The sequence below is a fragment of the Tripterygium wilfordii genome, chromosome 21, assembly GCF_013401445.1.
Source record: "Tripterygium wilfordii isolate XIE 37 chromosome 21, ASM1340144v1, whole genome shotgun sequence".
Classification (NCBI taxonomy): Eukaryota; Viridiplantae; Streptophyta; class Magnoliopsida; order Celastrales; family Celastraceae; genus Tripterygium; species Tripterygium wilfordii.
The window spans coordinates 889,755-906,099 of NC_052252.1; the positions used below are offsets into that span (position 1 = coordinate 889,755).

A 16,345-nucleotide genomic window follows, 5' to 3' on the forward strand; every position below is an offset into this window, starting at 1 on the left:
TAGATCGCTTTACCATAACAACAGTTTAGACCGAGATGAAGCCCTTGCGAGGAGGATCTCCCATGGGTATTTGGCCCATGTAAGGAAATAATGTCGAAACAACTTAGCATGAGAGTTGAATCTGCGATCTCTCGCATTTGTGATGAGTTACCACAATCAATTTCACCATCTCAATCGAAACACTTAACAACAAAAAAGAGAAAACAACCATCGCATATACTTTCTTAACGAGGAATTCATTCAAGACACGGTATGGTCACATTAAACCTTGTCTTACATGATAAATCCCAAGAACATGAGTCCCGCCATTCCACCCACATTAGATAATTACAAGAATTTTGATCCACGAAGATAGCTATAAAGAAATTCACTTGGTATGGGAGTTGAACTCAGTAACCCTCCATCTAATGTGACAATCATGAATCATCCCATATTTGGCTAAAAAATTTCTTTATCTAAATTAGGGTAATAAGATTTCAGAAACTACAAAGCCCAAGACAAAGAAACAAAGATAGAGGTGAGTGGTGACTTAAGGACTCGTGACCCCACCTTTGCTAGCTATGATGGCCCACAATTCCCGCGTTTAATAAAGTAATGTAGAGCCCCCAATAGAGACTATTATTGTGTTAAAAGTAATTGAACAATTTCAACAAAACTAATAATGGAGCCACGGAGGAGGAACAAATAAGTGGTGCCCATATAACAAACCACCCCCTCCAAAATTGGCCCGTGAAGAGAGCCTTTGATCTGTTCCCTTTTTACATCATGTGCAAATGTTTTGTCTTCTTTGCATTTGTAATAGTAAAATATTTCCTTTTTTAACCCAAAACGATTCTATAAACAATTCTATATAACTTTACAAGTTGTACATCTTATATTAGCTTAAATTTAAGCCGTAAGATCTGCGCTCATATGAGGTTTCTACCTAATGACTGGGTAAGTTGGGATAAAGTTTAACACGTAATCACAAAAGTATTGCTCCCGATAAGAGTCGAAGGAGTGTCAAATGTCTATATTATAGCCCTATGAAACATGTGTGTTGGAATTTGAGCGAGCATGCCCATGAACACTACCCGGTCATATATTCCCACAATCTTAAGAACAAAACCCAATCAAACAACATTTCTGGTAAAATATCAATCAAATAGCATAAACATACATGCTCAGATTATGCAAAATGTTGGATGCACTATCTACATTTATACATGAGATACTATTTCACCATTGAAAAAAATTGCAATCAAGGGAGATATATATATATACACACACATACTAGCAATAGCCTCACTCCACACGGTTTCACATTGTTCTGTCATTTTCAAGAAGAAAGAGTCAAAGCTTGCACAGCCACAGTTTTTCTCACCTCATGTTTTTCATATTCCTGTGAATGCAACTCCCATGATTGTAACGTCTACGTTGTAATGAAACAACTTTACAGCCAACTATTACACGAGAAAGTGGTGTAATATGGGATCAAATTGATCCTTTGCTTTGGCACTTACATCTAATCTTTTTTCCACTTTAAAGAGCTTATTAAGACAAACAGAATTGATGCAATAAAAGGGTTAGAAGATTAGAACAAAAATCTAACTTGATTAGGACATTAGATTCCTGGAACTTAACAACAAGAATCCCTAACATCTAACACCACCATCCCCTACATATAGAGAACTGTAATTAGAAAGAGAAAAAAAAAAACAAAACAAAACTATGATGATCAAACATGACATAGACAAAAAAGAAGAAGAAGATAAATTCAGTTGAAACATCTAGCTTGGGATCTATCTATCTCTTCCATTTCAAGACATCTAATCCCTTCTTCACATGATTCTTCAGCACACCTGCAAATTCACAAAATCATTAAAATTGTAGGAAATTTTGTCATAATGTTTTGGTGGGTGTTTTGGTAACTGCACGCACACACAGAGACAAGGATGGAAGAAAGAAAACAGAGCCTATTCAGTTTCTTTGAAACAACAAAGCTGTTTCATGTCCAAAATTAAGACAAAAGTAATTATGAAACTAAAATGGGAAATAAAAAAAAACAGAAGAAAGAAATAAATAAGAAGAAGAAGGAAAGAAACCAATTAATTTACCTGTTGGTTTACAATCTGGTGGATCTTCAAAGAGTGACAAAGAGAGCTGTTTGTGAGCAACTCCGATGTCAAACAAAATAAGGCCTGATTTTGGATCATCGTTGATGATTCCCTTCACCGGTAACCACAAAAAGAGCTCTTCTTGGGACAAACCCACAACGCCAATTAAGCTCCCATAGCTTAAATTGGCTCTAACAACACTATCGAAGAAGACTCTGTTCTCAAACTTGGTCAAACATGGACCTTCGAGGAAGACTTCGAGGAGACCATCTTGGTTGAGATTGTAGGACTTGATTTCTTTGGGTAGAAGACCAGCTGGTAACCCTTTTGAGCGAAGGAGGTCATGGATTGATGAAGAAGAAGAAGCGACACAGAGTGGTACAGAGAGAAAGAGGGTCAAACAGAGTGTTGAAAAGAGCACTGTTTTGGTTCTGTTAAAGCCTTCCATGGCTTTGTTTTGAGAGAGAGAGAGAGAGAGAGAGAGGGAGAAGAAAAGTTGAAGGGGGTGTGATTTATTTATTTTTTTTGGGTGGAAAGTAGAAAGACTGTTTAAAAAGGGGTTGTTAGTCTGTCAATTACTTGGTTACCCTTATTTGTTGGTGAATGGGACCAAAGAGAAGAAAAGGATTGGTTTATTAATTGTTTTGGTATTTTATCACTTAATGAGTTTTAATTATATACATACATAAATATAATAGTATGAGATGGGTAAACTCCAATTCTTTTAGCTATAAATGACTACAATTCTCCTTCAAAATCATGTTAAATCATGATATATATTTTTTTTTCACAAATGACATAATAGGATTTAAGAGTTATTATTTACTATTTAAAGTTAGTTTAAGGTTTAGGATTTAGGATTTGAAGTTTAAAATTTAGGGAATAACTTGGGTGGCCAAATTGAATGGACTCAAAATGTCTTGAGTCCGATTATCACTAAGAGCAATGTCCTTATGACCACGCGTTAAGTTTTGACCCAACTTAGTCTGTCATCATGTGGGAAAATTCTATGAATGCGGGTATGATGGTTCAAGTTTAGGCCTATATCAAATATCTAGATAGTAAATTAACTTATATGTTATCTTTCTCGATTTTAAAAAAAAAAAGCTTAAAATTTAGGGTTTAGGATTTATGGATTAAGATTTATAATTTAAAAATAATTAGAATTTAGAAAAAAAATTCAAAAAAATACTATATTCTAACATTATAAGTACCCAAGATAATTCAATGACATATTTTTAAGCCATCATTTTTAAGTATTTAACATAATTTTGGAGGAAATTATAGTCAATTTTAGTGTACCTTATACCACATATATATTTTGGTGTATTGCTTCATGGTTTAATTGATCTGTCTTGTCAGGTTTGTTATATGGTCCATGGATTTTATTTTATGAATGATATTAATAATGTTACTATATGGTCCATTGTCTATGAACTGATGCATCATGCATAACTTATTTTATTGTTGAAATTTCTTTGGTAGGTATGCATAGGCAATTATAAATGAAATTAATTAATCTTACTTTAGTAATCAAACTATTAATTAGCATTTCAAGGTTTTGATTGATTCCCATTTATATTCACGTAAATAATTGTTCAAATTTGTAAATATTTCATAAGCATAGATCCAAAACATTAATAGATACATATCAATCGATCAACACAATTAATTAAATAGATACAGCGGGTATGTATAGACATGCGTATGAAGTACTTTCTTAAGCTTAATTCGATTTCCCCAATAGGATGCCTGGAGTAGAAATTGTGTTAAAATGCACCAATAAGAAATGACTCAATCAAGTGCAAATCTCATATTCTATTGCTTACATGTATGGGTACATAAGATCATGTTCAGTCCAAAAATTAAGCAATATATATGTAGGTGGTCGATCTATAATTAATGATGTATCGATATGGGAAATGAACGACCTGCAAAGTGTAGGGAGAGAATGACAATCGTGAGCGCACTTGATACAGGAGTGGTGCTGGTCAATGAACCTTCGACGGTTAAGTTAGTAAGAAGATGTCAAGAAATCAATAGAGAACAAATGATAATGGTGGACCAAGTTGAAAGGGTTCACTATGTCCGCCTTAATGAGGGCGGCGAGAAGTGCTCTGAGGAGCGTCTCAGTGATAATTGTTAGTAGTCCGACGCCGATCGAAACTGACAGCGAAATTGTGGAGCGAGAAAGAGAACTTAGAGTAAATGTTTTATTAGAGTGATTGTCCCCATCTGCCTAAGTAACCGGTTAGGTGGATACTAGATGCCCTCAACCCATCTCGAATTTCGACTGCTATAGATCATGTCAGAGGCAAGTTGGGTGAACAGCTCGAGTTCGACTGCTATAAATCATGTCAAAGACAAGGTGGGCATACGGAGAATTAATACATGGAATTAGAGGATTGTTGACCGTATTTGGGGCTAATACCAATTTTGGCTCCTACGTATGTATTGTATGTCAGCTCTCATATCGCTTTCCTGCATGGATACATAAAGATCATGCTCACCCCAAAAAACACTTAAGCAATATAGTACAATAATGATGAGAAAAGAAAATCTATCCCAATATTTGCTTTCGCTTTCCCTTCAGCACAAGCAATCTCTTAATAATTTTGTGAATTGGGTCCCCCACCAGATGCAAAATCCTTAATTACCTATAATGAATCAAATGTTAAGCATGAAGCCATGAAAGAAAGGTGTGGAGGGCAATTTGGTCAACAAAATAATCACTGGACGTAGAAGATTAGTAGGGCAAGCGAAGAATGTAACGGCTGCATCCGCTGAGGGGCAAAAGGGTCATTTCGTCGTCATATAGTTCAGACTTTCTGACAATTAGTATGTGCCGCACTGAAGGAAAAAAGTGATGCCAGTAGTCAAAAACTGAAATACTCTGACTGAAAGGAGCCAGAAAGGGTAACTTATTTACGGTTTCTGCCACTGAAGAGTGAAAGAGCGGGGTCCATGACAAACGGTTTCAAGATGTAATCTGATTTGGTCATTCAAGAGGGACCTAACCTAAGGGCTAAAGGGTAGGTGACCAATCTATTGAGGATGTGACAGAAAATAGGGCCAAAAAAGGTTACCGGTTACCTTGCAGACCAGTTTCCTTTCTCATATTTAGTATTTTAGTGTTGGAAAATCTAACTCTAAGGCTGTTTGTAGCAGGTCTCCGGTTATGTCTGGGCCACGTGTGGGTGAGCTAGTCCCCACGCGTGATCTGTGCATGCATGCTTTGTTTTATGAATTTTTTTCCCCTTTTAAGGTTTTTAATATGGTTTGTGCTCAATAGTCAATACAATTGGTCCATGAAGGGAGACAAGCTCTAAAATTGTGATGAAGTGAGTTCAGTTTGCGTTTCGAAATTGTGGTGAAATGAGTTGAGTTTGCGTGACCAAGTTTATCAAATAGAATAATTAAATCAACAAACAGACAATGAAATGCTCAAAACAAGGAACTGAAAAAGAGACCTTAAAACACGGGTCCTCGACCAAAGAGATGACCAATTAAGGTGATTAATCATATCATTATTCTCCCCCCAAAATGATGTAGGATTAGTGTCTGCTTTGCTAGTCTCCATAAACGCATGCCAAGATCCCAAAAAAGAAAGAACGAAAGAAACATAAGTGTGTATATTTTATGTGTTATAGACATGTAATTCATGGGGAGCCTACTAATCAAGCATGTCTCCATGTATGGTGTATGCCATTGTCTTAACCCTACTTAACTACTACTACATCAGCAAAACATATGTAATAGACCATGAAAATATGCCATCAAAGATTCTGAAAACAAGACAATCAAACTTTTGATACTGAGATTCAAATGTTAGTTATAAAATAGATTGCTAGCAGAGACTATCTTAGAAGAACCTGCAGAGCTAATCAGCATTGCAATACGACGGAAGCAGTTGGAGCACATCAAATCATCTCTTACTGATGCATAATTGAGTAATTACATGGAATGTTCTTCATGCGAGCATATCTAGACCTCAGAAAAGTTTCTGGGCTACAACGACTGCAATACTTTGATCAGATAGCTTGAAAACTCCGAGCTTTTAGTTTTCTCCGTCTGCATCAATCTACGAAATTGCTCTCATCCATCAGTCTTTCAAGAAAACACCCCCCCCCCCCTAGATATAACGTATTGTCATATCCAAAATTGTTCCTGAAGGACTAGGGAGGTTCCCAGATATTCAAGAGCGGTCTGTGTCAGGAATCAAGCTACTGAGTGGATCTAACAAAGATGGATGCAGGCTGGGAGAGCTCATAATCTGAACCAGTTAAGATACATTAGATATGCATAAATGAGCGGAGTGAAAGTTGCAAATAGTGATTGCCAATCTTGTTGCGAATCAAATGATCAAAGAAGTTATCAAGCAACTATGGAGTACATGAGAAAGAAGAGAACTGCAAGAAACTGAATAACCTGTCCTCTCGCTTTGTTTTCTACTGAAGAGCTGAATCTCATAACTCATAGCTTGGCTGTGCACTATTCAGGAAGTTCTAAGTTTTACACTAGCAATAGTAGTCTTTGGGAAGGTTTGAGATGGAACAGTAGATGATTCAGCTGGTGATGGACCTAAAGGGGAGGGGGGGGGGGTGTGGGGGGGGCGGTGGCATGGTCAGTAAGAAACGAGGCCAATGCCTAAACCCTAAAAGTAAACCATGCCATTGAAATTCAGAGGTTCAAAAGTGGCTTTCCCTGAGACAAGAATTCAACAATCACTAATTTTTCATATGGATTTATGAGCTGACTGCTGACGCTAACATTGTTCAGGATGAAGGCTTCAAGGAAAATGATGATCTCCCCCCAGCCAAACACAACAACGAGAGACTAGTAGCATCCTAATCTAAATGCAGTATTTTTCTGCATCCACTAAAATTTCAAAATGAAAACAAATTCTAAAAACAAAAAAATAAAAAAAAATGAGTATTATATTCATGGTCATAGGTAAAATCACATAGCAAGGCATCGTATCATTCCATGTCCCGTGCATGTAAATAAGATGTAATTTATTTAGCAAATGAATTGAAAGTGAAAAGTGATGGTTAAAAATGAAGAGACGAGAATCCGCAAAAGCATGACAGAGCACAATATGATGAACTCCATCTAGCTAATATTAGATAAACCATATAGCTTAAATTTGTGACAACATAGTATGCAAGTACTGTTATAAAGGAAACCATTGGTTAATCTTGTAGCTCTTAGCTAATACATCTGGAAAACAAGTCATAAAGCACTTTGATTAGCCAAATAAAACTACAGTACTGTTCATATCCAGATAAGCAAATTTTAGAAAAGAAATTCAACAACAGATGCAAGTGCCCATAAAACAAGAGGCGTCATCAAATGACTGGCATCCACAGTGGCTCACTTAGTACCATCTGTCCTTGGAATGAAACGTCAATTAACTGTCAAAGAACGTAAAATTACACACAAATTATATATCAAATTACATTTTCAAAATATGCACTGAAGGCATTTGGGGTACCTCATTATGTTATTCAGATGCAGGTTCTGTTTGGGTTGCTTCTTGTCTCGATCTTCCTCGTGGAGGAGGGCCATCTCTTCGTCTCTCATACTTTTTGCTCACATATTTTGAATCCCTTCGTTGCTTTGGTTGATATGTAGGATATTGGCAGGGAATTATCTCCCCATTTATGTACTTATCTCCTAAAACAGATACCAAGCACATTTAAAAAGGAAAGTACAACAAAATTGGATGACCTGTACAGAATACATATAGTATGATTACTAAGCCATTAACCAACCTCCATAATCCTTGTTCTTCACATCTATGTAGGAATCTGGCAACACCCAAAGAACACCAGGCAATCCTATAGCAGCAAAAGGCCAAAGTGCATTGAAATCCCATTGCACAACTTACAATATACACAGAGAAGCAAGTATCTAAGAGAGCCCGCATACCCTTGAATTTCTCAGAGGTTTCCTCATCGACAGTGCATTGAAACCCAGTGTAAGTTGTAGTGCTGAAAGCATACAAATTCTTCTTAGCTTCTTCCATGCTGTAAGAAAGAAACCCAGTTTGAGATACCACAAAACTACACATAAAACCAAAACTTCCCAAATTAATGGCACCCGGAACCATTTCCCTCCATTAAACATAGATACAACATGAAAAAAAAATCATATTGACAAGAGAGATTGAGCAGTACCTGCCCAGTACAGTAGTGAGAGTGTTGAGATAAGTTTCAATCATTTGCTCTCTCGTGGGCGCAGGGTCTTTAGGGAACTCCATCACAATGAGCCAGTGATTGTAGTCACAACCCGGTAACATTATCGTCTCTCGAGGCTCATTGTTACCGCTCCTCCGCGATGAAAACTCTCTATCCGTAGCAGCGGCTCGCACGACAACAGCCTTGCGAACCGTGCAGTAAAATTGGGTTCGGGAAACGCGACTCCCTGTGCTTAATCGGAGACGAGGCACGAATTGAAAGCCCGAAGACAAGGCAGGCTTAGAAGGGGAGATTATGGTTTGGAAGTTGAAGAGAGTCGCCATTTCAGGGAGAGAATCGAATGGGGTGGATGGGGAAGGTTTCTTTCTTTCTTTTATCGTTAACGAACGATGATGCCTCTATACATGGGCCTCACTTGGAGGCTTGGACTGGGTAAGAATAACATGGGCCTTTATCTTTCTATTTATAGGCCTGGCTTGACATTTTAGGGCCGGTACTCATCAAATGGGCCTATTACTATCACATACACGAGCAACACGACGAATGTTTGCTCATCGGTTTTTGTGTTTTGCGGTCGCATTTTTCAAACGCCGGTCTTCGGCGGAGACGGCGATGAATTGACGACGGTAAGTTTTCGAGAGATTTGATTGTTTTAACTTTTCTAAACACTTGCTTCTACGTATATTTCTCCAAACGTAGATGAACGTGGTATATTTACATTGCAAAAACCGATATGGAATGAATGAGAAATTAATCTCTAAGGTACCCACATAAAGTAGGGAAACCAATTTCACATTGGAAAATTATAAGTTCAAGACTGAGTACAGAACCGCACACCGCAAGGTGGTGGTTGAAGCTTCAAGGGTAAAAGGTTAGTGCTTGACCTTGCAGTTCTTCAAACCTACTACATGGGAGACCTATTCCTTCTTGTTGCTCCATTGCCTGTGGCCCGGGACCCATTTGGGACATTTTGGACTGAAATAGCTTGACACAGCCCTAGAATTCAAGAGCTCCACAATGGGTGCAAATTTCACACATCTAGGTGTCTTGTATTGATTTATTGATGAACCTAAGCTGATTGCATAGTCCATGAGCTTATCAAATGTCCCTGGTTCAACAATCTTGATCTCTAATGGCCCAATTGACTTAAACGACACACGCCCTTGTCGATACACACTGTTCAGTGACTCTTCAATGGTCAAGCAGCAATCCTCAAACACTGATGGTGGAATTGGAGTTGAGCCATTGAGGGTAAGTTCCCAATATAGCACATAGTGACCTGGGAATGTAGTGGTATCCGCATAACTAGTGTACTCAGCTAGTGTCGCATCAAATGGGAACAAATTGGTCACTGCATTATTCACAGCATTTTGCAGCTCAACCTCATCAGTCTTGTCTGAATCAATGCTAAGAACCACATTCTTCCTGCATATGAAATTGAATTGCGGGGCCTGGTTCTTGAAGCCTGCCACTCTCAGCACATCACCAACTCTGTAGCGATACAGCCCTGAAAAAAACACATTCCACAAAAGATCATGATTAGTAACCAAAATGTTTAAAATGGCTCTAACTAATGAACTCCACCACGTCAAGGTGACACTCTACTGCCGAGTGATATCCCTTTCTTTTCCCGTATCGAGAAATAGAATTGACTCATTCTAAGGCAAAGGGTCGATAAGAAATCATTGAAATATTACCAGCATAAGTGGTGACAACAAGCTCATACTCCTGTCCAAGCTTGACATCAACCAGATCAACAAGTTCTTGTTGCTCCTTCTCATTAAGAATTTGGGGCATGGAAATTGAATTAGTGACGCCATTGCTTCTATCGACATGCAAGAATTCAAAATAGGCCATGTTGGGGATGAGGGTATAAGAGACTTCACTTGGGTCACAGAGAGGGTTAAGGTTGACACCGAAGTAGCACTCAGAGGAAGCATACTGGGTGCACACAAGTGGGAGGCCATGGCTGTAGTAATCAAGTGTTGGGATGTACTGTGACATAGTGCCAGTCACTATAACATCAATATATTTGGTATTAGGCCACAATTTTTTGATGATCCCTTGCCAAGAATCCTTACCACACTCAGCCTCAATGAAATCAGCGAGTTTAGGGTCAGGTTTGAGAATTTTCATCACAGCTTCCCGGACCGATGGATCGGTGATTTGGGGGTTAATTATGCCAGTTCTGATATCACTGCAAAGGAGCGGCCAATGTTTTCGAAGAAATTGAATTGCCTGAATGAATCCAGAGGCGAAAGCAGTACCAACTCTAAGGACTTCCTTGTGTTGGCAGAGGCCACAAAGCATTTGCGAGTACATGCTCTGGTAAGAGTCAGGGCAGAGAATGGTTTCATTTGGGCTAGTGTAGTTTGTATAAGGGTCATAAGGTCTATCCTTAAAAAGTAGACTTTTGTAATAGCTAGCCAAAGCAGGGCGAGCCACAAGACCACCGGCTGTCTTACTCTCCGATTTTATGAACAAAAAGTACATTCCTTTGCCTTTCTCAAGACCAGGCATAAACTGGCTCATCACAGGCTTTACTACCAGGCTGCTTAGCCGGATCCTCCTCTGCCGATCTTCTTCAGTCAATGGGATCAACTTTCTCTCACCACCTGAAGTTCCAGAACTGCAATATCAAAACAACCCATTAAGCCAAAACAATCCAAGAACAAAACCCAAAACCCAGACACTAAAAAAAATTACAACCACCTATTAAAGCTTCAACTTTTACACACCTTGTCAATAACTCTGAAATAGGATTTGAGCAGAGAAGTGGTGAGGCATCACCATTGACGATACGGTCGATGTCATGTTTTATATCTTCATAGGTGATCATAGGAATGACTTTCTTGAAAGTCTCACGGTCTGTGCGGCCTTCAAGGCCATGTCTCTGCAGGTACTCAACTTCGGCATTGTGAGAGAGTATCTCTTCAAGAACCTTCCTTTGAATTTCATCAGCGTTTGAAGTGAAATCTTCAATGAACTGAAGTCCTTTATTTATCTTCTCGGCACCTGACATCTGAAAGAGATGGTGAAAGATCCCAGGAAAGATGTTTTTGTTGGGGAGAGAAATACACACACTCAGAGAGAGATATGTTAGAGCATCCACAGAGGTGGCTCTTGAGCCACCACTCCAAATCCCTCAATATACATTACCATGAAGTGCTACACTCTAATATACCCACAATGTGTACTCTTGAGCAAACACTCCAAATGTTTAATAGATCCCGCAAGAGAGAAAAAAAAATGAAAGAGAGAGAAGGGATGATGTGGCATCAATTAATTGATTGAGTGGGTCCTACAAAAATTACTATTCATCACATTAGAGCCCCTCCAAATATGAAGTATAGATAAAATTGCTACATGTTTTCAAGTGACATTTTGTTCTCATTATGAACTATTAGTACTATACTTATCCAAAAAGATAGCTTTGAAGATCTCCATACTAAACCCATAGTGGATGTTCTAAGGTATTGATCAAAAATTAAATGTGAAAAAGAAACGTGGGCCAAATGAGGCTTAATTGCATGTGATGGCTAGTCGACAAATTGGCTATTGGTGGTTGGAACTTGGCTAAGTGTTAGCATATGAAACACATCGAGGAAGCCAAAGACAATTGGGCTAGCATGACATTAATTGCAAAGATTTGGACCGTTTGGTTTTGCATACATGGGTGGAGCATGCATGCATTGAAGGCTTTTCACAAGTTGTGTAAATTTATCATATAGTGAAAATTTTATCGATTGTCTTTAATGGCACTCGTGATTTTTCTACAATCTTAGAGTTTTCACGTAAATGTTTGTCTTGTAATTGTGTTAATTCTCCATTTCATATTATCTTTGGTTTCTTGATATTACTAGGGGAATTTCCCCAACAAAATATATATATATATAGAGAGAGAGAGAGAGTCGAACAGGGTACATGGGGAGATTTTCTTTTATCGTTAGCATACGATTATGTTTCTATTTATGGACCTGACTTGGAGGTTTGGACTGGGTATGAAAAAAATAGGCCTATGCTTCTATTTAGAGGACTGCCTTGACATTTTGGGCCCGGTAAGCATCAAATGGGCCTATTGCCATCACATACACTACGAATGTTTACTCATGAGCATAGTTACCGCATTCATTCTAGTTAGAAGCTCCAACTCCATCTTTTTGGGCCAATTAGGGTCCTTCAACAAGGACGACCGTTTCGGTCAAAAAATGATGGGAGCTTGGTTTGATGAGTAGAATGATACAATCGATAGCTGAAGAAGACATCAAAATTGGTCGGATCGAAGGTGGAAAGGTGAGCCGCATCCGCTACTTCAATGAGGATTTCTAGTGAATCCGGCATTTGTTCTTGGCGATGAATGGTCGGGATGAGCTACTACTAGTCGACAGAAGAATTCCCGTTGGTCAACAGTCTCAAACAATGATCGGACAACTAACTTCCATGGTTGGGCCACAATGAGGAAGATGAAAAACATCTTGGGATTATTTTGTAATTTCTCATAATCAGCTTTACTCTTAATCATTGATCAGATTGAAAGGAACACAACTTCTTAGAAGTTGAAAAAAAAAAAAAAACCTTTCACATCTATGACATGTATAAGAAGTTAGCAGCAATGTCAACAACACAATATTTTTTCTTTGGTTCCAAAAACACATACCAAATATCATTGAAAAAAGACTTTTAACTTATTTCCTTTGCTTTCTCCACAATGATATTCAATGTTTGCCATGTTCATGAGTGATTGATAGATACTATTGACACCCAACTCATCTAATCACCATCTTTTGGTATATTGGTATTCCAAATGTTGATTGAAGATTGGAGATACACAATAATGATTACTTAATTAAGCCGTCCTCAATAGTGGTTTTGGTAGTATTCTTTTTCAATTTCATTCTTGATTAATGTTGTTATCTCTTTGTCACATTCTTTTTTACGTGCTTAATACTTGGCACCAATGTTTCCAAGTGTCGTGGAGAGTTATGGAGGATTTGGACCAACACTCAAGCCAAAGTGTCAACATCTCTTAATTAACTTGTGTCGACATATATAACCTTGGATACGTAATCGTTTACGTGAGGAGAAGACTCATCTCCCTAATATAGTGATGAATTAAGCACTGTTTTATGTTAGGAAGACATGGACAACATACTTAATTTTCAACACCCAACCAAAACAACGATATTAATAATTAATTAGTTAGTTGCATTAGAAGTTTAGAATAGTAACAATTTTACGGATCTCGGTATTTTTTTTATCACAAGTATCTTAAATATTGAGATGGATGTATACAATTTCATATTATCATGCAGACACGTCGAGCATACGATTTCACATGTATTATATGTGTTCATCTCAACATGTGAAATATCTGGGACAAATAACACTGGGATTCTTAACATTTACGTTACTGTTAACCCATCCATTATAGGCAAAACACTGTAGATGACAGCGTTTGGGCCCAAAATGGGCCTACGGGCAACTTAGAAACCGACCGGGAAAGAAAACAAAGTTGGACTTGGACATCCCCACGCCCACGTGTGGGGAGGGTTTCTGGTCAAATTTCACTTGGGGGCCACACGTGTTAAGGTTCAATGTCCAGTCTATGTTAATTGGCACGTGTAGTCCACAACCATCTAACTTGGGCCGTCGCACGAAACAATTTTCATGGGTTTTGGGCCGACATCCCTTGTTTCCTATGTTGGTGATATACAATACAAAAGCTTTAAAATAATTAATTATATTATGCCTAGACAAATAATTAATATTATAATATGTCACCATATATTGTTATTTAATCATCATAATACCCATTTTGGGGGTTCTATAATTTTACTCAATCTCTATTGACTCGTAAAAAACTTGTTAGTCATAGGTTGATGGTTATAAACTTATAGTAGTTCGATCACAAGAAAGCTAATCTAAAATAACGAGTAGTTAGATGAGATGGTGAACTTGATCGTGGTAATTCTCAGCGTAATTTATGAGATGGACTCTTGTTTTGCCCAGCGTGTGAGAATGCCACCTTCCATTATCTCCCGCACTGGGTCTCGACCCATAATTCAACTTGTCCATAGGGATTGCGGGATCTTCCATGTGACTTAGGGTTTACCATTTGATAAGACATCACGCTTAGTTATTAGCCGCTTAAGAAATCTTTGTTAGGAAGCTATGAAGCAACCCCAATTATTGTTTTCTTAATTGTGCGAATTCTTTTCAATTGCTTCCAAATTTAGAAAGTTGACATTAAACCCTACCTTTGTTATGATTTCAAAAGTGTAATAGTAATATTCACTTCAAATTTGGATATAAATATAATACTCTCCTAGCTAGCTCATTATTGTTGTGAATTTCTATTGTCCATTAAGCACTCTCTTTGGTTCATATCAACATCCATGGAAGTTAATATTTATTGGTTGGCATTGCCATCAATTATTGGGGTTAGTTGTCTCCAAAAGCAAGACTTTTTTCCTTCTCTATCACTTGGAAGTTCAATTCACATAATCACATCTTTAAGTCCCTCTCATCCAAAACTCTTTTCCACCATTTGCTTTCAGGGTCGTGTGTTTTTTTTTTAATAAATATTTCCTTCATTCGTCCTTTCAAATAACAGGGCAAATATATATATTGTAGTTGAGGACATGATTAATTGATCACAATAATCATTAGAGAAAAATGTGAAAAATATAGTACCCATAAAGCCATTGATGGGGGGAAAGTAAAAGCCATAGCCTGTATATCAACTTTGCTATTTGGATAAGAAATTTTAGTGCTTTTCATCAATCGAGTTTGTACAAAGCACATGGGTGCATATCTTTGGGATCAAACTATATGTAGTCAAAAGATCTCCTGAGTTTGATTCCCATTAGAGCAATACATTTGTAGCTATGCGTACCCAACTAACAGTGCATGCAGACTTAACTACCCGAGTTTAGATTCATATCGAATGTTAAAATGATAAATTTGGATGATTTGATGTACGGTTATTAACTAAAAATATATAAATTTCCACGTGTCAGCACCTGATCATTCTGGACCCCTTTGACCAAGACAGAATTCAGCATCGGAGACAACTGACACTCCCACGTGGACTGTAGCAATCTGATTGGCGATTACGTTGGGGCCCATCTCTGGCCCCACTTTATGAGAAATGGTCAACTGAACCTTGATGTCCACGTCGATCGTCCCTCCGGATTGCACGCTTCTCCAAAACCATGACTTCCATGGAATGGATTATTGAAAGAAAATAATTTTAAAAAAAAAAACCCCAAAACAAGCCGTTTTTACATCCTATTCTAATTGGGTGGTTGAATTTTGTGTACAAAACGGCACTCAAAAGAAGGAAAAAAGAAAAAGATGATGGAAGAAGGAGACAAACAAAATATGGAGCTTGATCCACTCCACCACCGTTACTAGAACAAAAATAGAAAACAAGATCTTATCTTTAACCAGAGTGCCTGCCTGCACTGTACTATGCTTTTCTTAACTTTTATCTGAACAAAGAAAACAAATTCTGGGTTTCTGTCTGTTTGGGGTGTGTAAGTACTGAGTAGTAGTAGTAGTACTGCATGATTGTCTGAGAGTGACCCAGAAATTCAAAGAAAAAAACGGAAACAAAAACTGTTTTTGGTTTTATTGTCAGACAGAATTGCATAGACAAGGGAAGGGGCAATCTCTGATTTCTACCTTGTCATCCGTCCTGCCTACTCCAAAACAAAAGTTTTCTGCTCCATCAACAGTTTTTGTCTATTGACCCATTCAATCCTCTCTGGATTTCCTCCCATTTTTCATGCCCTGGAACTTGGATTGGGTCCAAGGGACACACCCACAGTCCCACACATGCTTAGCTCATCATATTGGACGTGTGTATAGTGCCATTTATAATGCTGCAATGTCATTGTTTGTGTTGATTTTTAGACCACAAGAATTCCATATTCATTTATACCAAATTTGCTTTTTTTATTTGATAAGCTATACCAAATTTGCTTATAATTGACTTCTAGACCTTCTAAGTCCCTCCAATGACTAATTGCACAAATGAGACTTTTG

General features: G+C 37.9%; 3 protein-coding genes across 4 annotated transcripts; all 3 read right to left on the reverse strand.

Moving 5' to 3' along the window:
• Nucleotides 1-1,548: 1,548 nt before the first annotated feature.
• Nucleotides 1,549-2,604, reverse strand: LOC119988503. The gene is made up of 2 exons (XM_038833564.1): nt 2,097-2,604; nt 1,549-1,841 (listed from the first exon to the last, which is right to left on the reverse strand). The coding sequence occupies exons 1-2, from the start codon at nt 2,542-2,544 to the stop codon at nt 1,786-1,788; spliced, it is 504 nt and encodes a 167-aa protein (XP_038689492.1). The 5' UTR covers nt 2,545-2,604; the 3' UTR covers nt 1,549-1,785.
• A 3,275-nt stretch (nt 2,605-5,879) lies between these two features.
• On the reverse strand, nt 5,880-8,662 carry LOC119988429 (multiple organellar RNA editing factor 9, chloroplastic-like). 2 transcript variants are annotated; one of them, XM_038833468.1, is made up of 5 exons: nt 8,276-8,662; nt 8,028-8,125; nt 7,871-7,936; nt 7,591-7,772; nt 5,880-6,369 (listed from the first exon to the last, which is right to left on the reverse strand). In XM_038833468.1, the coding sequence occupies exons 1-4, from the start codon at nt 8,617-8,619 to the stop codon at nt 7,600-7,602; spliced, it is 681 nt and encodes a 226-aa protein (XP_038689396.1). In that variant the 5' UTR covers nt 8,620-8,662; the 3' UTR covers nt 5,880-6,369; nt 7,591-7,599. The 2 variants fall into 2 exon arrangements, with proteins under 2 accessions (XP_038689396.1, XP_038689395.1); XM_038833467.1 differs by lacking the exon at nt 5,880-6,369 and adding an exon at nt 7,169-7,510 and having other exon boundaries at nt 8,276-8,661.
• Nucleotides 8,663-8,991: 329 nt separating this feature from the next.
• On the reverse strand, nt 8,992-11,485 carry LOC119988716 (indole-3-acetic acid-amido synthetase GH3.6-like). Its single transcript, XM_038833863.1, has 3 exons — nt 11,035-11,485; nt 9,994-10,925; nt 8,992-9,803 (listed from the first exon to the last, which is right to left on the reverse strand). Exons 1-3 carry the CDS (start codon nt 11,316-11,318, stop codon nt 9,214-9,216), a joined length of 1,806 nt encoding a protein of 601 aa, XP_038689791.1. The 5' UTR covers nt 11,319-11,485; the 3' UTR covers nt 8,992-9,213.
• Between the last annotated feature and the right edge of the window lie 4,860 nt (nt 11,486-16,345).